This window comes from Humulus lupulus, chromosome 3, assembly GCF_963169125.1.
Source record: "Humulus lupulus chromosome 3, drHumLupu1.1, whole genome shotgun sequence".
NCBI lineage: Eukaryota > Viridiplantae > Streptophyta > Magnoliopsida > Rosales > Cannabaceae > Humulus > Humulus lupulus.
The window spans coordinates 40,021,858-40,045,010 of record NC_084795.1 but is presented as its reverse complement, the minus strand read 5'-3'; the positions used below and the strand labels follow the sequence as shown (position 1 = coordinate 40,045,010).

Below are 23,153 nucleotides of genomic sequence, written 5' to 3'. Positions count from 1 at the left end.
TATAGTCGTTGACATTGGACGAATATTAAATGAATGATTTTTTTCAAATCATTATTTTTGGTAAATTTGTGGCAAAAATTTGCCAGCAATCTAAAAAGTTGCACTTAAGTTGTTAAAGTAATTTTTTTTTTTTTTAGTAAAAATCAGTAAATAGTCTAAAATATTACACTTAAATCACTAAACAATTTTCTTGATGGCAAAAATCAATAAATAATTTGAAATGTTGCCCTTGAGTCAATTTTTTTGCCAACAAGAGAAAACTGTTTAGTAACTTAAGTGTAATATTTAAAACTATTTACTGATTTTTGTCAAAAAAAAAACTATTTTTTAGTTATTTATATGCAACATTTTAGACCGCCACTGATTTTCTTTGCAAATCTCCCAAATATTAATAAAATGCATATACCATTTTACCCTTATACTTTGCTTAAATGCTCACTTACACCCTAAGATTTCAAAAATACCAAATTACACCCATGTATTTTGTTTAGATACACACTTAAACTCTTATCTTTTACCAAAGAGTACAAAATACACTTGGAATAATTTTTTTGTCAAATATGATGATAATATTCTCCCTTTATCTACTTGATTTTTTTTATTTCAAAATATTTAAAAGAGTTTTATTTTATTTAAATAAACTAATAATCTATAGGAGAATTGCATACATAAAACAAATAAAAAATTCATTCTAACTATTTAGCCAACGAACGCACAAAATTAAAAGTCAAATGCTGTAAGTTTAACTAGTGGTATTTCTAATGTTACTTACAAATTCTTTCTTCATTGAGAGCTATTTGTTCAAGAGAATAAAAATAAAAACAAAATACCAATTTCATCCTTGTTATTAATAGGATTTCTCTGAAAATATTAATGTTCTTTTTAAGTACGTTTATCTGAAATTTAATGGTCAAAACTGTACTGGTCTGAAACATCTTTTTCCTAAGATATGTAATAGTTAGACTCATTGCCATACCAATTATCATTATGCAGATAGAGCAGCAATGGTGCCTCATTTTCTCGAATAGCGATCCACAAGTACCTTGGCATTCTCAGGTGCAAAGAACCGTGCCTGCAGACAGCAGCAAGAAACTTAATCCTCCAATTATGAGTACACAAAACAAAACTACGATTTATTTCTCTTTCATAAATACATAATGATTAAAATAAGGTTCAACATTTAAACTAATATCAAGAACAAAGCAACAGAGAAAAAATTCTCGAACGTACTCTCTTGCACTTAGATCCCAATTTCAAAATTTTAGTATTTAAGTCCCTAATCTCTAAAAAAAAATTGCATATGTTAATCCTTTTCACTTTTCCATCCAAATTTTATGTTCAACAAAGATTTTGTAGCAAAAGTCTCCAACATATATCCTTTTGCATTTAGGTCCTAAACCTTTAAATTTAACACTATTTTTTTCCTCCAAACAAAGATAACTTCAAAATTATTAGCAAAAAAAAAAAATCATAATTATTTTAATTCATAAATATATGAGATTTATTATGGTATCTAAGGTCTAAACATATTTCAACTTTATTTTTAAATGTATTTTTAGCACAGCTGCAATAAATTAAATGTTATTATAATTTAGGGATATTTTCGTTAAAAATGCTCAATGTTTTCAAAATACAGTATTTAAATATCTAAACTTTTTTTTCAACAGAAAAAGTATCCAAAGTTTTTAAAATGTAGTATTTAAATATCCAATTTTTTTTTAACGGCAAAAATACTCAAAGTTGCAAAAATGTTTACTACCAAATAGTTAAAAAAAATTAATATAAATGTATTTTAAGTTATAAAAATCATTAAAAATATACAAAATTAACCTAAATTAGTGCTAAAATTAAAAATAAATAGTTTATTTAATGATAAAAATTATTTTTTCTTGAAAATAGTTAAAAGAAAAATTACAAACTAAAAAACTATTAAAAGAGAAAAAAATTCATTAAAAAATGTTAACATAATAAAAAAATATATTTATTTACTATTTTCATTAAATAAAACTATTCTTTAATTTTAGAATTAATTTAGTCTATTTCTTATATTTTTATATAATTTTAATGATTTTTTATAACTTAAAATACATTTGTATTAATTTTTTAAAACTATTTGGGTAGTAAGGTGCAATATTTCAGCGATTTTGGGTATTTTTACAGCAAAAAAATAGTTTGAGTATTTAAATGCTACATTTTAGCAACTTTGAATACTTTTTCCATAAAAAAAAAAAAAAAAGTTTTGAGTATTTAAATGCTACATTATGTAAACATTGAGTATTCTCACCACAAATATCTCTATAATATATGACAATTTCAAGAACTATTGTAACCCCATCATACATTTTGTACTTGGGTCCCCAATCTTAAAATTTTGCTGCTGCAAATAAGCCTAAAACAACTTATGGCACCAAAGTCAGCTGCCACAGGCATCAGATTTGGTACGTGTGGATGATAATATGATAGACTAATTTAGATTACCATTAGGATTACAATAGGAAAGATACAGAAGTGTGAACATATAATCCATACTTACTTGTATGAACATCCTCTCTGCATCTCCATTGTTCCCGTTTTCCTTCAAAATAATTCCCTGGAAAAAGAATCAAAGAAATAATAATGTTATGCAGGTATTCACTAAATATTTAGTACTACACTAGGCCTCGTGCAACACACCCAGATACGGGAAACATATATTCACCTTTTACAAGTTAGCAGACAACATTTAATAAAAGAATTATTATTATTACCAATATATACCTTTATCAACATAACAGATATATATTTCTCAAATATTTTGATTGATTGTTTTGTATAAATAATGGCAATTTTTTTTCTAGGTCCACTTAAATACTTATAATTATAACAAGGCTATTCTTTGTTGGAGGCGGACTGAGATGGGTAGTTAGCTAATCCAGAAACAACTGCATATAACTAACTTAATATAAAAATAAAAAGCATAACTAATTAAGTAGCATTACTGAACCTTTGCCAAGTAACCGCGAAAGTCGTCAGGGTGGCTAGAGATGATCCGATCATAGACAGACACAGCATCGCTAATATGTCCCCAATCTGAATAGGCTTTCCCCAGAAGTAAATCAACCTGAATACTCATCATCACATCCAATCAAAAAGAGAAAGGCCAAAAACATCAGTGTTTCTGTAAAAGTAAAAAATTCACCTCATTCAGATATTGTGCAATTCAAGAAAAGGGAAAAAATGGAAAAGATAGGTTTAGTCACAAGCCAACTTATGAAAGGTAAGCCCATCTCTTAACTCATTTCAGGATACAATTTATATAAATATATTATAACGGTCAAAAAAAATATTCAAGAAAACACTTTCCATCCATGAGAATTATGAATTAGGGAATACTATATCCATTATAAGGAACGCTAATCTCACTGGTTGGAAATACAACTAAATGGAGGGGGAAATGAGAATGTTATTAGAAGGTAGCCCTGTCGTAATGATGGTATGAAAACCAAAAACGATAAGAGTATAAAGCAATACATAAATAAAATAAAACTGTATTAATATTGGTATAGCAATTTTGCTAAAAGCAGCATAAATAATTATAGTCTAACTTAAAAAGAAGTATATTTAACAAGATGCCAATGTGTATCATTTAATCAATACTTCAACAACTTTCTAGACACAACAAGAACAAACTAATGAGGCATGGCACATTTCATACACAACTTGTAGTAGTTATCTCTTATATTTTGTGATTTCGTTTAAATGTATTTTTTAAACAAACAAAACTGTAACTCACTTGAATAGGATCTAATTTCTGCATTTCCGAGTCCTCAGTACTGCTCTCAGTTTTTCCATTCGAGTTTTCCTTGGCTAGGCCTTCTCGGGTGGCAACAAGGAACCGTACAGCCTAAAAGAGAGAGAGACAATAAATCATACTTAATTTAAGATACAATAGTTTCATAGCCTATAGCAGTTCATCTCATTGTCTTGAAACTAGTCCTGCAGGATGATGAGAAACAAGTGAAGTTCAACATATTATAATAGCCAAGAATCAGAAAACGGTCAATTTTTATTCATTACAATAATCAACATTTTCTTATGGAATCAATAACACTAATAAAAAGTTCCATAAAATCGTGAACCATGCATGTAGAAAACTACAATATTACTTTTTACAACATTCTTATCAAAGGATCGTTGTAAAAGCAATGTGATCCACTAATGTGAGAACAAACCTCATCTGGTTTCTTAGCAGCAAGTAGTGCATTTGCTCGGCCTCGTAGAACTTCAAAACTGAGATACTTAGACACCTGCCACATAGTAACAAGATGTCAATAAATGACATTATTAAATCCAAGTCAGTAATACGATCATGTTATATTTATCAACTATTAAAATAAATCCTAACGGAATTTTGAGAAATTAATATCTGCATTTTATGTTCTTCAATCTCTTTTCATTACATTCTGAGGGAGCATCACGTTAACAATGTTTCTTGTTCATAATGCTTAGAGATAACTGAAAACTAAATGGAAGATAAAATGTAAACCGTAAACAGTAATATGGAAGAAAAAAAAACTGATTTTTAAGTAAAATTATTCCAACAGTTATTCAAGTTTAATTAGATAGGGAATTACCACAAAATAGCCTTTGGCATAACCAACCTAGGCCAATCCCTTATGTGTGGGTGGGGGTGGTCAGATATTTTTTTCCATATGATTCATTAAATCATATCACATTTTGTTGTAGAATGAAAATAATAGAAATTAATCATATAAGCTATACAACAACCTATTATTATTGATTACTGGAATTAAATGCTGACAAACCAACTCTTGGTGTCAAGAAAATTATCAGCGGACTAAGCAAAACATGAGTAGTAAAATGTCTTGCATAAACTGAAAAAACACCTTTGCAGCACTTTCATATGCATTAGCGCTTCCCTCATAATCCTTTAGTTTATACTTAACTTCTCCAAGCAAACGAAAAACATCAGGGTCACTTGGCTTCTCCTGTGTAACACAATAACACGAATACAGGCAAGCTTAGATAAAAAGTTTTTACTGAACCCTTCCTTTGGCCAGCATCGTCCAAGTACATTACTCTTCAGGAAGTACAGAAACAAACCTTTGTCAAGTTCTCAAGCAAAGAGACCGCTCGAGCATATTCTCCTAACTCAACCAAGGTTACAGCAGCTCCCTGCAAATAACCCAAAATAAATATAGCATGGATGCTACAAACAACAGGAATATAGATGGTTTACCAAAAAAAAGTCAAATCAAGAAAACCCTTTGGCACCTAACCCTACTCAGAACACTGTTTCCGTCAATTTTCATCAGATGATGTTGCAGCTAGTAGCATCTTTAATTTTTCTCATTTTTTATGTAATATTTAAAATTTAAACACTTCTCCAGCTTTCTTTATCTTTTTCCTCCAGACTATATTTTTATTAAAAGAGAATAATCAACAACACTTCCAGTCATTATTATGTCCAATAGATAGAATAAGATAGGATCAGGAGTGATCCTACATCTGGCCAACTAGAAATTAGCGGTAAAAAGCTTAATATTTTTCACAAAAACCTATAAGACATAGAATCAGCTCAACATTTTTGGTTTGAAATAAGAAGCTAACAAGGGTTCATTTTACATTTAAGCCTCACCAGATAATACCAAGTGATTTAATCAGATGACTTTTTCTTTTTTTAAAGCCCAGCTAGGATGAAATAAAATAATCAACACAATAGCTTATTAGACAAGTTCTATCGCTTTCAGAACTTAAAATACTGCAATCTATTTAGAGAACACCTAATTAACCTTGTTCTCCTTTTTCTATTCTTTAGATTTTCTCACACTAAAAATCTTTTTCCTTTGAAAGAAAGAAAGAGAGACTCACAAAAGAACATAATCTGGCATTAACAGTTTCTGACTCACCTCAAGAGCAGTTGGATCTTTTGGGGAATTGCTCAGTGTTGCTTCGTATCCTCTCAGTTGAGTCTGCCATGAATCAGAAGTAAAATAATTAGCATGTTGGGCAGCTCTTTACCACTTTCGGGATGATTCCTCCAAAATACACAACATGATTGACGGTCCATGAGGATCAACAAGAAATATGTGAAGTATAAACCAGCTCAGCAGAAAAGAAAAGCATAAAATGAATATAAGACTTGATTTGCCAGTCATATAAGAAAGAAAAAACATTGCATACTGCAAGGATCAAAGGAGTTATCAGAAACAGTAACAGTATTAAAATTAGTTATACTTAACAGGGAATGAAAAGTGTTACAGATTTTAGTTTTACTATTTGCAAAATTTAAGAGGATGCCAAGGGAACTCAAATCCCAATGTATACACAAAAGGGAATGAGTATAGTGCACCAAAAAAAAAGGAAATGATCAGAGAGTCAAAGAAAAGAAAGGGTATAATATTATAATGAAATATTTTCAGTCTTATAAATAACTAATGATGTCAAATTAATCAATAATATAGTGATTTTGAGATGTATCTCTAATTTAAATCCACTCTAGTGCATTATATATCATTAAGTTTATATTTATATTCACTCCAACATTCTCAACCTAGTACTGTTGTTCACTCCAACTTTCTCAACCTACTACCAATATATTTAAAGGGCTCTCAATTTATTTAACTTCACCAGTTGTTCTAATTAATAATATCAGAGAGAGAAGAAAAGATTTTAGCCACAATTATTTTTTCTACTATCAAAAGGTCAGTCTTTAAATTCTCTCTTATCTGCTCCGTTCTAAATGGAAGTGCAACAAGTTATTTAACTTCTATTCTATCAACAATCCCTCCAATGAGGTAAACACCACAAAGTAATGGTTTGTATATGCTAGTTCCTAACTCTCCCAGTCAGCTATCCAAAAGACCATGAATTGTGGTTTTAAAATTCTATTCTATCTGATAATTTAGAAACAGAGGAAAATTTTATGACTCTTAAATCGTATGCAGTGCTTCACAATTGAGTACAGAAAAGTTTAGTTTTTAGATATTGAACTGTCACAATATACTGGGCACTATGATAATCATATCTAATGTCTAGATAGACTACGCTGATTGATCCAAGGCACTTCTATCTTTGAAGAAAAACAAACATCAACTAATACAAATATTACCTGAAGAGTAGTTTTCTCTTCTTCTGACAGTTGATTACCAACAACTGCAGCATCCTCAGGACCAACACTGAAAACTTGTAGACCATATCAAATGCAATCACTTCTCAGGAAATTAAGCAATAAAGTAATACAAAATAGACATAATAAAGAAAAGATATGGGGGAAAAAACAATACATCTAACCCCTTAAAGCATAATATTTTCGTTGCATGTGGTGCATACAAACAAGTTTACATTCAAGTAGTACGATTCAACAATCAAATCAGGGTTGAAATAAATGTAGTATACATATCTGTCAATGGCAATAGAAAGCAATTGTTTCTAACAATAAGTTGTATAGTAAATATGAATTACCTTTCAGCCCCATTAAAAGTAAAAAAATAAAAGCTATGTAACAGAAATTGGGACCAATTTCATGTAAATAGAAGATTAGACAACCAAATAGTGCTAGCATTCCACACCATGTAAATTATTGGAAGATGAATAGTCTGTAACTCATTGTTATTTTGAAGAGCTTTCATTTAAAAATCTATTTAAAAGGCATGCAATTTTAAGACTGGTAAATAAATTGGCAGGTAAGAAAGCAGAACCTCTGAAATGAAATACAAATTAAATGGAATGTTGAATGATTTACAATTCTTATCTGTAACATTTACTTATTGAAAAATATACATTTATGTATATTAAAATATAATTGTGTTGTATGTGTGAGTTTAATTGACCATTGCATACCTTCCCGTTGGAAGAAAGTCCCCAAGAGCAAATACCAAGCCAAAAACCACAACAGCTACACCTACTCCAATCTACTCCACAATGAACTTTTATTAGCAATATCCATACAATAAAAGATGCTGTTTGAAGACTTGGCATATGAATACATCATGGGTAAGAAAAAAAACAGCCAAGTCTTACCTTGGTACCAAGTCCAATTGTTTTCTCCTGTGATTCAACAGGTGCATCATAGTCGATTGGTCCAAATTCTTTTTCCTCATCTGCCTTTTTCTGCTCAAGGGCTGCCCTGAGAAGGATAATTATTGCCAAAAAAACCACCCAATCAGCTAGTATTGTATGTTTCAGTCCAGAAAAGGGACCTAAAAATTATTGTCAAAATGACCTAGGTACACTTTTTTCAATAATGGATAGTTCAAGATAATTTTTATTTTGAAAAGATGTTCCCAGTGAAAATTGGTCTTTCCAACATAAGCACTGCCACTTCAACAGAGCAATCAGATCAATAAGGCAAGGTAATGGACATCAATGATGATTGAAGTGCTCTTTAAGAATGTGCAAAGTGTTCCACTAGAGAGAGAAAGAACAAAAACTAAACCTTTTAACTGCTTTCAGCCGCTCCTCAAAATCAAGGTCTTTTAAAGTAGTGGTATTAGATTTCCCACCAAATCGAGAACTCACACCAGGTGCCTCTGAAAAAGACGATTACATGTTATGGTTAACAGAACCAATGATCCAAGGGAACTAAAATAGAGCTAAAAGCGCCTTACCAGATGTGGTGTTGACAGTTTGTCAATGTTCTTTCCTTTTTACTATTTTAATCTAATTTCAGCTCTTACAAATTGTTGCATTGATTATGTGATCCACTGAACAATTTAGCTGTTAATATATGGGCTAATATTCGTTAAAACAATATAATGGTCCATTTCCCATAAAACTAGGTGTTGAATCCAGTGAATTCTATAACCCTTTTTCTATTTCTGTTCAAGACATTGATATTGATAGATAATAATTAGTGTATATTCAACCTCTAAAATAAAATAATCAATGTTTGGCGAAAAGCATGGAACCAAATTTGAAAGAAACAATCAAATTACCAGTAGGAACAGCATCAGATGGTATAGTTTTTGATTTCCTGCAACAAAAGCAAGAACAACAGTTATAGCATAAGAAAGAAGCAGTAGGAAGAAGAAGCTAACTAACATTGACTTACCTTTGTTGTAGGACCATGCCCTTTTTAGTAACTTTCTTCCCCTGAATGTATTTCCATAATGATAAGTTAAAACTCATTATAATAACCATCTAAAACCTTCAAAATCTAAAGAACTCAATACTTTGTTGGGGTTGGTGTTGGTGTTGTTGTTGTCGTTTGAACTGGTTCCGAAACCACGCCTGGGATTAGGATCAGCAGAATATCGGATTGGAAAGAAGAAGAAACGACATGTCGTCGACGCCGCCGTAATCGACATCGACAGATCGACTGATGCAGTGGTACTGCTGGTACTGAATATCGACTGAAAATGGAGAAAGAAAGAAACGGGTAACGTAGCTGAGAGCTGAGACTGAGCTCTCCCTCTCTCTCTCCCCTCTCTCTGCTTAGGCCAAGCTTCTCCCAGACTAGAACTATAGTGGGCCCGTAATATCCGGAATTACCTTTCGTTTCCCTTACCACGTGTCAGCACCAAATTGTTTCAGCAATCATATAAGTACCATTATCAGTTTTTTGTGGCATCAAATTTATTTAAATTATTATTAATATTATAATAAGTTTTGTAATTAATTATTACAGAGCAAATTCAACCGAGTGCTATAAAAGTGTTGTTTAGCCAATTTAACATTTATTGAGATAATACAAAAATTATTTTTTTTATTATTTTTTATTATCCAAATCATGTATATATGGTTGATGATTGTGAACTACTAAATTGTAGTAATGAGTGGTAATATAGTAAATAAAAAGTATCTTTTATTTATGTATTAAATTTTGCACATGTTATATTTTATGCCAAATTTGATATAATTTTTAGCATGTATCAAATTTGACACATTTTTTTAATATCATTGGAGTCATATTTTTTATAAGATATGCTAAATATAGGCCATTTTTTGGTATTCCATTGGAGATACTCTAATGTATGTTATATTTAGTATAGGTTAAAAATTATATCAAATTTGTCACAAAATATAACATAAATCTTATTTGTCACCCATTAATACCATTCATTAATTGAAAAAAGTTTGTAATATTTAATTTATCTTTTATTTAAAACGTGATGATTATTCTTCTTCCCCAAACGTTCTGATGTTTTTTTTTCAGACAAATATTATGAACAGTAGACCTCATTTTATACATATAAATAGACTTTTTAGTTTTTACCAGTAGACCTCAGTAGACCTCATTTTCATATTCTCTTATCTATGAATATAATGCCATATAAAAGAAAGGGGCTGCAGAATGTGTCCGAAATGTAGATAATGTTGAGATTGGTTTAATATAATGATTAAGATGGCAAAACATTTAACGATTTTCACTTAAAAAGAAGTAAAAATATGAGATTGTGCAGAAGACATCTAAAAGTGATTTTTATGGGTCTAAAGTGATACAATAAGGTACACAAACATTCTAAAAAAATTTGGTAACATTTGGAGCAATTTTAGGACCATTGAAGTGGTCCAAAGTTAGAGAGGGTGGCGATATGCCGCCCCCTAAGTGGCATAGCATCGCCTAAATGTGAAGGGCTTCAAAAGCCCATCACCTGCTAGTAGGCGACGTATCGCTTCATACGTATCATCGGGGCGGTCTTTTAGGGTAGTACAGTTTACGTAAAATGCTCCAAATAATGTGTTTTAAATGCTCTAATGCTATTTGTTATACTAATGATGATACCTACACTATATATATGGGTTATTAGAGTTGAAAAGCCTTGATTACACTTTCCAACTCTCTCTCTAGCTCTCAAGACCAAAGTTTTCTCCAAGAAATTCATCAAGCTTGCTTGACTTGCATGAGTTTCAAGGTTTGTTCAATCCTGAATCTCATTATACTTAGTTGAAGCTTCAAGCAATTGGGAATGCTTAGAATAGAGATTTTGGACAACAATATTTATATTGTGTATAAGCCTTAGAAGTTCCCCAAGTTGAAGATTCAAGTTTCTCAATATAAAGGTAGTATCTCGCTAACTATAATCTTGTATTTTGTGATTCTATTATGGTATTCAATGTTAGTATTGATGATTAAATGTATCTAAATTCATCTTATCATCATTTAATCATTTAGTTCATTATATTCAAGATTAACATTCATATCATGAACATGTTTATTTGATTATCAAGAATTGCCTTCATACTTAGAATTTGAATCTTGATCAACATCTAGGGTTTGAAATATTGTTTTATTATCATAATTCATTGTTGATTTGAAAAGATTAAAGTCATATATTCCCAACATTTATAAATATCTATTTCTAATTACTTTAATTTTATGTTTTGCATAATCAACAATGAGGGAAATTGGTTCATCTTCTACAACCTTCAAATCCTTGTTTCAAGATTTGGTTTGTGTTGGACACATAACCATGAAATATCAAATAAAGTTCTATTTAGAAATGCTCTACATGAATGTGGATATGGTTTCAAAGTTTTCATCAACAAGGGATGAGATTGGTATCATCAAGTTCTTTTTTTTCTTTCTAAATATGTAGATTTCAAGAATTTGAATGAAATGTGTTTGCTGCCATATTTCTGTGAGTTTGAGATTATTGTTTATATTAAGAGTAAAAACAATTCAATGATTATTGTTGTACATGTTTTGTTTATAAAGTTGATCATTATGTGAGATATGCTAATTGTAAAATTAACCATAATGAGATTGGGGTCAATACAATTGATGATGAGATTTTTGTGACCTTGATTGAATTTTTAATGCATTCGATGAGGAATGTATGATAACCCTACAGAGAATTGACATGGTTCATGCATGTAGTGATAAGACTAATGTAACCTTAAGAAAATGTGAACATGTCAATGCAATTAATGATGAGATCATTGCAAAAGAAAGTGAAGATACCAAGGTCAATGCATTTGATGTTGAGATCATTGCAAACCTAAGTAAAGATACCAAGGCCAATGCATTTGATGTTGAGATCATTGCAACATTGAGTGAAGTTAATACAACCCAAGGAAAGGTGCAAGGACGGTAGTATGATACTTGTGCCACCATTCATGCAACCTGTAATGTCCCAAAATCCTTAATGTGACTAAATGCTTAGATTAGGGGGCAAGGAGGGCCATAATTGATTTATTATGCCATTATGTGATTAAATGCATTATTATGTGAAATATATGATGATAATTGCATATTTGTATATTTATGTGCATGTCTATGATTTATGGATGAGGCCCCATTATAATGTGGATTTGTTCGAGCTATTCGGCATGAGATGATCTTAGAATGTAAATTAGCGGTTTGGTCATAATGGGATTAATTTCCGAGCCCGGGGTGAGCCTAAAGGTAATTTGATGCTTAGTACATTACTGGAAATGAACGGGTAATGAGATATGATTTAATTATTATTTGAGAATATTGGGAATAACGAGAATTGGAGGACGTTAATTATAATTATCGGGATAAGTGGGAAATGACTGTTTTTCCCTTGGGTGGTTGTTTAGGAGTTAAATGGGCTTAAGGGCATTTTGGTCTTTTGACCATGGGATAGATTTAAGTGGCTAGTTGTAGAAGGTTTAGGCAACCAAAAACAGAGCAGTTTCCTTCTCTTTTTCTCTCTCGGTTGTGAATTTTGAAGCTTAACCTAAGGTTCAAGCTAGGAGATCAAGGTTTGGAGACTTAGGACCTTAGTTCAACCATTGAAGGGGATTCAATTATGAGTTTAAGGTGACCGCTAAGGGACTTAAGGACTGATCGTTCTCAAAGGTCGTTCTTTTATTATTTCACACTCGAACTAGAGGTAAGAAAACTACACCCAGTATGTGACATGCATGGTTATTGATGAAGCATGTTGAATGCTCTATATATTGACATTGATTGCATAGTAAATGCATAGCAGCTTTGCTTATCTATGTATGGCATTGACTTATTAGTCAGAGAACAGCAATGGTGTTTAGTATTGATCCTGAAGCTATGACTTATCAGTCAAGTTCAGCGGTGATATGAGCATTGGTCGTATGGTATTGGCTTAAGAGTCAAGAACGACATTAATGTGTTTAACATAGGCCGAAATGATTAGATCTAATCAACATGAGCATGAAAGGCTTAACGGAACCCAAGTTCAATGAAAACTAAAAGTGCTTGTCTAGTCTAAAGACTAGTTACATAAAGTCAGAGCCAAAAGGCTTAGGTGACTGAATGTCACATGGCTTAGGGTGCAGAGCCCTAGAGATAGATTTATTAGTCAATCTATCCAGAGATAGACTTATTAGTCATCTATCCAAAGACAGACTTATTAGTCATATTTTCAGAGTATGACTTAATAGTCATTTATCTGATTAGGGTGCGGAGCCCAAAGTGTGACTCACTATTTGATTAGGGCTGTAAGCCCCAAAATGATTACCATAATCATTTATTGATATTAAATACATGCAGTAATAAGTTTTCTTGCTGAGCCTTGGCTCACGGGTTCTATGTGATGCAGGTAAAGGGAAATAAAAGCTCACCCAACCTTGAGTGGAGAGCTTAGGTGGCGATGTGTACATATGCAGCCGCTTGACTACCACGGCCAAGGTGCTTTTCAGAGGAACTAGGGGTTAACCCTATTTTTGCCGCTTAGGTCGGCGGGTTGTAATTTTTACACTATAATGACCATTTTGGATTGTAAATAACTTTGTAAACACTTTTATGGGCCCATGTACAGTTTTATGTTATAAATAAAATATATCAATTCCTTTTGATCGAGATTTTTCACCTTAGCCTATTAATAACACCTAGATGCACGTTTATAACCAAATGACTCGTTTAGCGAGTTAAACACTGTTTAAAGTCCACAGTAACGGTCTTGGAGTAACCAGGGCGTTACAACTTGGTATCAGAGCGTGCCAAGGTTTAGGGCTCCTGTGGACTAGCTGGGCATGTACATTCACCATTGAAGACAAGCTCGACTCATGGTTTGGTAACTATTTATGTGGTTATGTGTTTAACTGCTTAAATAGGGTATAAATGCTTTACATGTCTACATGAAATACATTAATAAGGTTGGGCCTTGACTGCTACATCAAAAGCAAGAACGTGCTTATAAGTATTGATATTGCTAGAACATGCTTATTTACATTGTTAACTGATAATGGTTAATTGCTAAATGCTAAATGTTATGATCATGTCTCAAAATGTTTATATGTATGATTGTGAAACATGGATGAATATTTACTTGATCTTGGACCGTGAGGTGGCAAGAGGTTTAGTTATTATTGCCTAACTGGCCGCATTGACTATTGCAACAAGATTTAAGTTGATAATATGATTCTAAGGCAGACATATTCATCAGCTGCCCAGGATGAGCAGGGCCAAAATAACAGACAGGGTCAAGAGAATGATCAGAATCAGATTCCTCAGCCAGCTCATGATAACTGGCAGCAGCTATTTACTGATTTACTGGCAAGAGTTATGAGGCAGGAAGAAGAAATCTGCCTCCTGAGACAACAACAAGTTCCTGCAGGGAACGTTTTACCTGAGGCACCACCTACAGCGGTGCCAATAGTTGAGCAGCTGCCAGAGGCTGGAAGCAAATGAGAACCTCTTTATGAAAGGTTCAGGAAACATCAACCTCCAGTTTTTTAGGGTAGTGCAGATCCAGCTAAGGCAGAGCAGTGGATGAGCATGATTACCACCATCATTGACTTTATCAGGGTGTCTGGTAATGAGAGGGTGGCCTGTGCCACATACATGTTTCGGGAGGATGCCCGAATTTGGTGGGAAGTGATATCCCATACCAGAAATATCAATGCCCTGGTTAGGAAGAGTTTCAGGCTCTGTTTAATGAGAAGTACTATAATTATGTCATCAGGGTTGCAAAGGCTAAAGAGTTCAACATATTACTTCAGGGGAGTCTGTCAGTGACTGAATATGCTCTGAAGTTTGACATATTAGCAAAGTTTGTCATGGAGCTGGTGCCCACTGATGGGACCAGAAGGGAGAGGTTTCTCCAGGGGCTACAACCTAGAATAGCCTGAGATGTTCGTATCACCACTGTGGCTGGAGTTACTACTTATGCACAGGTGGTTGAGAAGGCGCTTACAGCTGAGAGAGCAGATAATAGAATCTGGCGGGACAATGCAGCCAGAAGAGAGTTTAGGAGGACATGACCTCCATCTATGGGTTTAGGTAGGGGTGGAGACCCCAGTGATCAGAAGAGGAAGGCTCTTGATACCTTCCCAGCTCCAGGTCCTGATAGGCGACCGCATGGTATTTCAATGGGCTGCCAGGGTAGCAGTGAGGCTTGGAGGACTTATCCAGAGGTGCAAGAGACGCCATTTGCGGGAGTGTAGGGAAAATGTTTGCTTCTTATGTGGGGCAGTGGGACATTTCAAGAAATATTGCCCAAAAGCAAGAAAGGAAGAACCCAGGAAGGCAGACAGCTCGGCCCTAGCTCAAGTGTTCGCATTAACTCAAGCAGAAGCTGAGGCTTCACCCTCAGTAGTTACAGGTCAGCTTTTTAGTGTTGGAACCCCTTTTACTGTTTTGATTGATTCTGGTGCTACACATTCTTTTGTTGCTAGTAGAATTATTGATAAACTATGTAGACCATGTGATTATTATGTTGTGGGGTTCGAGACCTTATTACCCACTGGGGAGTTGGTAGTATCCAGGAGTGTAGAGTCCAAGAACTTTACTTAGCTAGTTAGATAGTAGTATTATAGTATTTATAGCATTATCTATGTAACTGTGGATTTTTGGTTCAGACCGGGAATTATTTGGACACTCATAGTAGTACTTATAGATTTTCTAAGTTTAACCTATAGTTTAAGAATATTAAGTTTAACCTAAGGTTTGATTATATGACTGATATTAAGGATAATATTTATTATACTATAAGGTTTAGATAAGAACCAATAGGATTTTAAGCACATGTTATGTATGGATGATTAAGGATTAAGTATTTTGAGGATTAAATTTAATAAGGGTAAAAGTTTGAATGCTATAAGGTCAGTCAGCAGCTTTGAATACGTTGAGGGCTTAGTCAAGGCTGTTTACTCCATTCAAACTTAGCTAAAAATGTGTAATTTCGTGTTTAAATAATCAGCGTGTGCCGATATATCGCAGCACATAGATACGGAAAACACGAGATGATGCACGACTGCCTCGGGCATACTGGCCCAGGCGATATATCGCCTACAGGGGGCGATATATCGCCTCCTTCAGTGTATTTTGAAACGTTTTGAAATCATTTTCCATTCAGCCATTCAACCTCTTGATAAGTCCAGCATCTTTTTGAATGAGTCTTCAGCCTCTGCTGAACGATTATTCAAATTATTTTCACCTAAAAAGCTATTATTTTTATTCAAGTAAAATCAAGATCCTTTCATTCCTAAACTCTATAAATAGGACCTAGTACCCAGCCATTATTCATCTTTTGCTCTAAGTTCAGAGGCTGCAAGTGCTAAGTGAGTGTGAGAGTATAAACACCTGGGTTTGGGAATCATAAGCTTGATCATCATAAGCTTATCAAACACTTTGGGAAGTAAGGTTTTAGAGTATTTCGGTTTGAGGTGTAGATTGGTCTTACAAGTCTTCAAGGTAACCCAAAACTCTAGTTCAATTCTGTATTTGTTCTTTTAAGTTCTCATAGTCTTCTACTCAGCCTCTAACCTTAATTCTTATTTTGGTTAGGAAATCTAAGTTCTTGAGCATATAAGTTTTGGTAAGTATGTTTCTCAATGGTTTAGTCTTCCCATTCCTTTTCATCTATTTTTCTTCATTAGACTCACTCTTTTCCATAATGATTATTAGGAGTGTTCCAAAGCCCCAACACTGTCCACATATCCCGGTAACTTTGGTAAGGAAAATAGGATAGAATCTATATGTTATATGCTTATGTTATCTTATGTTTTATGTTATAAAATATGTTATGAATATGTATGTTTGTAGGCTTGGGCATATGACCCATATGACTAGCAAGACCCCAAATAGATTATGGGCATATGACCTACTTAGCTAGTAGGACCCCACTAATCTCATGGGCATATGACTTGTTTAGTCTATGGGACCCCAAGTAATAATGGGCATTATAGTATGTGTATGTAATAAGTGTTATGTTATGTCTTTATGTTTATTATGAAATTTATGTACATGATGTATGTGTTAGATTTTCCTTGCTGGGCATTAGGCTCATTCCTTTTTGTTTTATGTGTAGGAAAATAGCTTTAGAGGCGGTAAGATTCGTGGACGCTTAGAGAATGTGTATCGGTGATGGACGGATTCAAGGAGTCGAGAGTTCGATTTCGAGGATGAAGTCATTTATTTATGGTCTTTATATGTACTTTCCGCATTTACTATGTAATCCCTTTATTTTATAAATCATGTTATGTTTTGTTTTTCAAACAATGGGATCCCATATCCTTCTTGGTATTTATGTAAGTAACTCTTATTTCTATAAGTTTTCTAATAAAATTATGGTATTTTCGCAAATGTAAGTTTTAGTAAGAATTTGTATGTATAGTTTCGTTAATGGTCCAAGAGTCTAGAATAGTTGGGTCATTACAAGGAGATGGGTCAGATCACTGTCAGTGACAGTAAAGGGCAGAGAGTTGTCAGTTGATTTGATAGAGTTGGTGATGACTGACTTTGACATGATTCTGGGTATGGATTGATTGGTGAAGTATGGGGTGACCATAGATTGCAGAAGGAAGATGGTAGCCTTTGAACCTGAAGGTGAGGATCCTTTTGTATTTGTTGGCATTGTGCATAGACCCCGTATACCTATGATATCTGTTTTGAGGGCTAGAGATCTATTGCAAGGAGGTTGTATAGGATTCTTAGCCAATGTGATTGATACTACTCAGGCCATGCCAGTGGGACCAGAGGAGACCAAATTAGTGTGTGAGTTTATGGATGTGTTTCCAAAAGATTTACCAGGGCTGCCACCACACAGAGAGATTGAATTTATGATAGAACTGGCACCAGGGATGAAGCCAGTGTCTAGAGCACCTTACAGAATGGCCCCAGTAGAGTTAGAAGAATTTAAAGTACAGGTGCAGGAGTTGTTAGACTTAGGTTTTATCAGACCTAGTTTCTCACCTTGGAGTGAACCAGTTCTGTTTGTGAAGAAGAAAGATGGTTATCTGAGGATGTGTATTGATTACAGAGAACTGAATAAGTTAATAATTAATAACAAGTATCATCTGCCAAGGATAGATGATATGTTTGATCAATTGCAAGGTAAAAGGGTATTCTCAAAGATAGACCTTAGATTTGGTTATCATCAGCTGAGGGTCAAGGAGGGAGATATACTGAAGACTGCTTTTCGCACTAGATATGGGCACTATGAGTTCTTAGTCATGTCTTTTGGATTGACTAATGCCCTGCCTACTTTTATGGATTTAATGAATAGAGTGTTCAAGGATTATTTGGACCAGTTTGTGATCATCTTCATCGATGATATTCTGGTTTATTCTCAGTCAGAGTCAGAGCATGAGCAGCATCTTAGGTTGGTTTTATAGAAAGTGAGGGAACACCGATTGTTTGCAAAGTTCAAGAAGTGTGAATTCTGGTTATCTCAGGTAACTTTTCCTTGGGCACGTTTTCAGTAAGGAGGGGATTAAAGTAGATCCAGCCAAGATTGAGGCAGTCAGAGATTGGCCAAGGCCAAAGAATGCTTCTGAAGTTAGGAGTTTCCTTGGATTGGCAGGTTATTACAGACGTTTCGTGGAAGAGTTCTCAAAGATTGCCACTTCATTGACTGAGCTGACACGCAAGAATCAAAAGTTTGTATGGTCAGACAAATGTGAGAACAACTTCCAGGAAATGAAACAAAGGTTGACTACAACTCCAATTTTGAGTCTTCCTACAGATCAGAAGAATTTTATGATATAATGTGATGCCTCATATCAAAGTTTAGGTTATGTTTTGATGCAATCAGGGAAGGTGATTACTTATGCCTCACGTCAGTTGAAGGAGTATGAACAGGGATATCCCACTCATGATTTAGAGTTGACGACTATGGTCTTTGCATTAAAGGTATGGAGGCATTACCTGTATGGGGAGAAATATGAGATTTATATTGACCACAAGAGCCTGAAGTACTTCTTCACATAAAAATACTTGAATATGAGACAAAGGCGTTGGCTGGAGTTAGTAAAGGATTATGATTGTGAGATTCTGTATCCTCCAGGAAATGCCAACATGGTAGCAGATTCTTTAAGCCAGAAGGGTCCGAGGTAGATTTCTAGTGCGAGGCTGATATCCAGAGAATTAGCAGATGATATGACCAGAGTTGGTATAGAATTGCTAGTAGGCTAGTTGGCCAACATTACACTACTATCTACACTGTTGGAGAGAATCAAGGAAGGTCAGTTGGGTGATCCACAGTTGACCAAGATCAGAGAGGATGTTTTGGCCTGGAGTATCCAGAGATTATTCAATGTCAGACATGGGTTTGTTGAGATACAAATGTCGGATATGTGTTCCGCTAGACATTGCTTTGAGGCGAGAGATTCTGGATGAATCTCATACTACTCCTTACTCTTTGCATCCATGCACCACGAAGATGTATCAGGATGTGAGATCACTGTATTGGTGGCTTGGGATGAAGAGGGATGTAGTGGAGTATGTGGCTAAGTGCTTGACATGTCAACAGGTCAAGGCTGAGCATCAGAGACCAGCAAGGCTATTGCAACCTCTGGATATCCCAGAGTGGAAATGGGAAGACATCACGATGGATTTCGTGGTGGGGTTACCCAGGACTGTAGGTCAGCATGATTCAATATGGGTTATTATGGATCGATATACCAAGTTAGCTCACTTTCTACCAGTGAGGACTACTTTTATAGTTGACCAGTATGCAGATCTCTATGTGAGAGAGATCGTGCACCTCCATGGAGCACCGAGGTCGATTGTGTCAAATCGGGACCCCACTTTCACTTCCAAGTTTTGGGGAAGTTTACAGAAGTCCATAGGAACATAGTTAAAGTTCAGTACTACTTATCATCCTCAGACAGATGGACAATCCGAGAGGACAATTAAGATATTAGAAGACATCCTGCGAGCATGTGTACTGGACTTTGGTGGATCCTGGAGTAAATATCTGCCTTTGATAGAGTTTTCCTACAACAACAGTTATCAGTCTACCATTGGGGTGGCACCTAAGAGATGTTGTATGGTAGGAAATGCAGATCTCTCATTCAATGGGATGAGATAGGATAAATGAGATACTTGGGCCCTAAGGCAGTTCAGAGGACCAGTGAGGCCATTGAGAAGATTAGAGCTTGGATACTTGCTTCTCAAAGTAAACAGAAAAGTTATGCAAATCCCAAATGTAGGAATGTGGAGTTCCAAGTAGGAGACTATGTTTTCCTTAGAGTCTCACCATGGAAAGGGGTGAGAAGATTTGGGAAGAAAGGCAAGTTGAGCCCTAGATTTGTAGGTCCATTTGAGATCCTGGAGATGATTGGTCAGGTGGCCTATAGGTTGGCCTTACAACCGGCATTGTCGGCCGTACATAACATATTTCATGTTTTAGCTCTTCAGAGGTATGTATTAGATGTGACTCATGTCTTGAGTTACAAAGATCTAGAGCTTGAGACCGATCTCTCCTACGAGGAACATCCAGTCCAAATACTAGACAGAAAGGACAAGGTCCTGAGAAATAAAACTATACCTTTGGTTAAGGTATATGGAGGAACCACAAGGTCGAGGAAGCGACCTGGGAGTTAGAGTTAGAGATGCAGAGTTAATATCCCAAGTTGTTCAGGTAAATTTCGAGGATGAAATTTCTATAAGGAGGGGATAGTTGTAATGTCCCAAAATCCCTAATATGGCTTAATGCATGGATTAGGGGGCCAAGAGGGTCATAATTGATTTATTATGCCATTATGTGATTAAATGCATTATTATGTGAAATATATGATGATAAATGCATATCTGTATATTTATGTGCATGTCAATGATTTATGGATGAGACCACATTATAATATGGATTTGTTCGAGCTATACGGCATAAGACGATCTTAGAATTTAAATTAGCGGTTTGGTCATAACGGGGTTAATTTCTAGGCTCGGGGTGAGCCTAAAGGTAATTTGATGCTTAGTACATTACCAGGAATGAACGGCTAATGGGATATGATTTAATTATTATTTGAGACTATTGGGAATAATGGGAATTGGAGTACGTTAATTATAATTAGCGGGATAAGTGGGAAATGATTGTTTTTCCCTTGGGTGGCTGTTTAGGAGTCAAATGGGCTTAGGGGCATTTTGGTCTTTTGACATGGGATAGATTTAAGTGGCTGGTTGTAGAAGGTTTAGGCAGCCAAAAACAGAGCAGTCTCCTTCTCTTTTTCTCTCTCGGTTGTGAATTTTGAAGCTTAACCTAAAGATTCAAGCTAGGAGATCAAGGTTTGGAGACTTAGGACCTTAGTTCAACCATTGAAGGGGATTCAATTATGAGTTTAAGGTGACCGCTAAGGGACTTAAGGACTGATCATTCTTAAAGGTCGTTATTTTATTATTTCATGCTCGAACTAGAGGTAAGAAAACTACACCTAGTATGTGACATGCATGGTTATTGATGAAGCATGTTGAGTGCTCTATATATTGACATTGATTGCATAGTAAATGCACAGCAACTTTGCTTATCTGTGTATGACTTATTATTCAGAGAACGGCATTGTTGTTTAGTATTGATCCTGAAGCTATGACTTATCAATCAAGTTCAGCGGTGATATGAGTACTGGTCGTATGCTATTGGCTTAAGAGTCAAGAACGACATTAATGTGTTTAACATAGGCCGAAATGATTTGATCTAATCAACATGAGCATGAAATGATTGACAGACCCCAAGTTCGATGAAAACTAAAAGCGCTTGTCTAGTCTAAAGACTAGTTATATAGAGCCAGAGCCAAAAGGCTCAGGTGACTGAATGTCACATGGCTTAGGGTGCAGAGCTCTAGAGATAGATTTATTAGTCATTTATCCAGAGATAGACTTATTAGTCATCTATCTAGAGATAAACTTATTAGTCAACTATTCAGAGTATGACTTAATAGTCACTTATCTGATTAGGGTGCGGAGCCCAAAGTGTGACTCACTATCTGATTAGGGCTGCAAGCCCCAAAATGATTACCATAATCATTTATTGATATTACATACATGCAGTAATAAGTTTTCTTGCTAAGCCTTGGCTCACAGGTGCTATGTGGTGCAGGTAAAGGGAAAGAAAAGCTCACCCAACCTTGAGTGGAGAGCTTAGGTGGTGATGTGTACATATGCGGTCGCTTGACCACGATGGCCAAGGTGTTTCTCAGAGGAACTAGGGGTTAACCCTATTTTTGCCCCTTAGGTCGGCGGGTTGTAATTTTTACACTGTAATTATCATTTTGGATTGTAAATAACTTTGTAAACACTTTTATGGGCCCATGTACAGTTTTATGTTTTAAATAAAATATATCTATTCCTTTTGATCGAGATTTTTCACCTTAGCCTATTAATAACACGTAGATGCACGTTTATAACCAAATGACTCATTTAGCGAGTTAAGCACTATTTAAAGTCCACAGTAACGGTCTTGGAGTAACGAGGGCGTTACACAACCTATGATAAAACTCTTTTCAAAACCTTTGAAAGTGCAAAGGTGGGACTTGAAGTCCAAATGGGAAATGGAAAGAGATCCAAGATACTTGGAAGGGGCTGCATTAATGTGCTCTTCACTAATGGAAAAAAGTGACCCTAATTAATATTTCCTATGTTCCCGATATGACTAGAAACATTTATGACTAGAAGTCTATTGAGTAAATCTGGCATCAAAATGGAGTTTGAATTTGGTAAACTTACTTTGACTAAATTGGGCCCTTTTGTGGGAAATAGTTATACATGTGATGGAATGATCAAACTGTGTGCTCTTGATAGTGGCAATAATGATATGGCATCTAAATCTTGCAATGTGATTAATTCTAATTCTATTACTTTGTGGCATAATAGACTTGCTCATATAGGTTATAACACAATTAAAAGAGTTGTTAAATGTGGATTAATTAATTGTGATGTGAATGAGCATGATAAATGTCAATTATGTGTCAAATCTAAAATGGTAAATAAACTTTTTTCAAGTGTTGATAGATGTTCAAACTTGCTAGAATTAATATATAGTGATTTA

The 23,153-nt window shown here is 34.6% G+C and overlaps 1 protein-coding gene across 1 annotated transcript; it reads right to left on the bottom strand.

Moving 5' to 3' along the window:
* Window positions 1–720: 720 nt before the first annotated feature.
* Window positions 721–9,448, bottom strand: LOC133822560 (uncharacterized). Its single transcript, XM_062254933.1, has 15 exons — window positions 9,174–9,448; window positions 9,053–9,093; window positions 8,937–8,974; window positions 8,438–8,531; window positions 8,023–8,128; window positions 7,843–7,913; window positions 7,112–7,178; window positions 5,910–5,972; window positions 5,104–5,175; window positions 4,887–4,988; window positions 4,212–4,286; window positions 3,773–3,883; window positions 2,984–3,100; window positions 2,534–2,590; window positions 721–1,072 (listed from the first exon to the last, which is right to left on the bottom strand). Exons 1-15 carry the CDS (start codon window positions 9,306–9,308, stop codon window positions 1,013–1,015), a joined length of 1,209 nt encoding a protein of 402 aa, XP_062110917.1. The 5' UTR covers window positions 9,309–9,448; the 3' UTR covers window positions 721–1,012.
* Window positions 9,449–23,153: the final 13,705 nt, after the last annotated feature.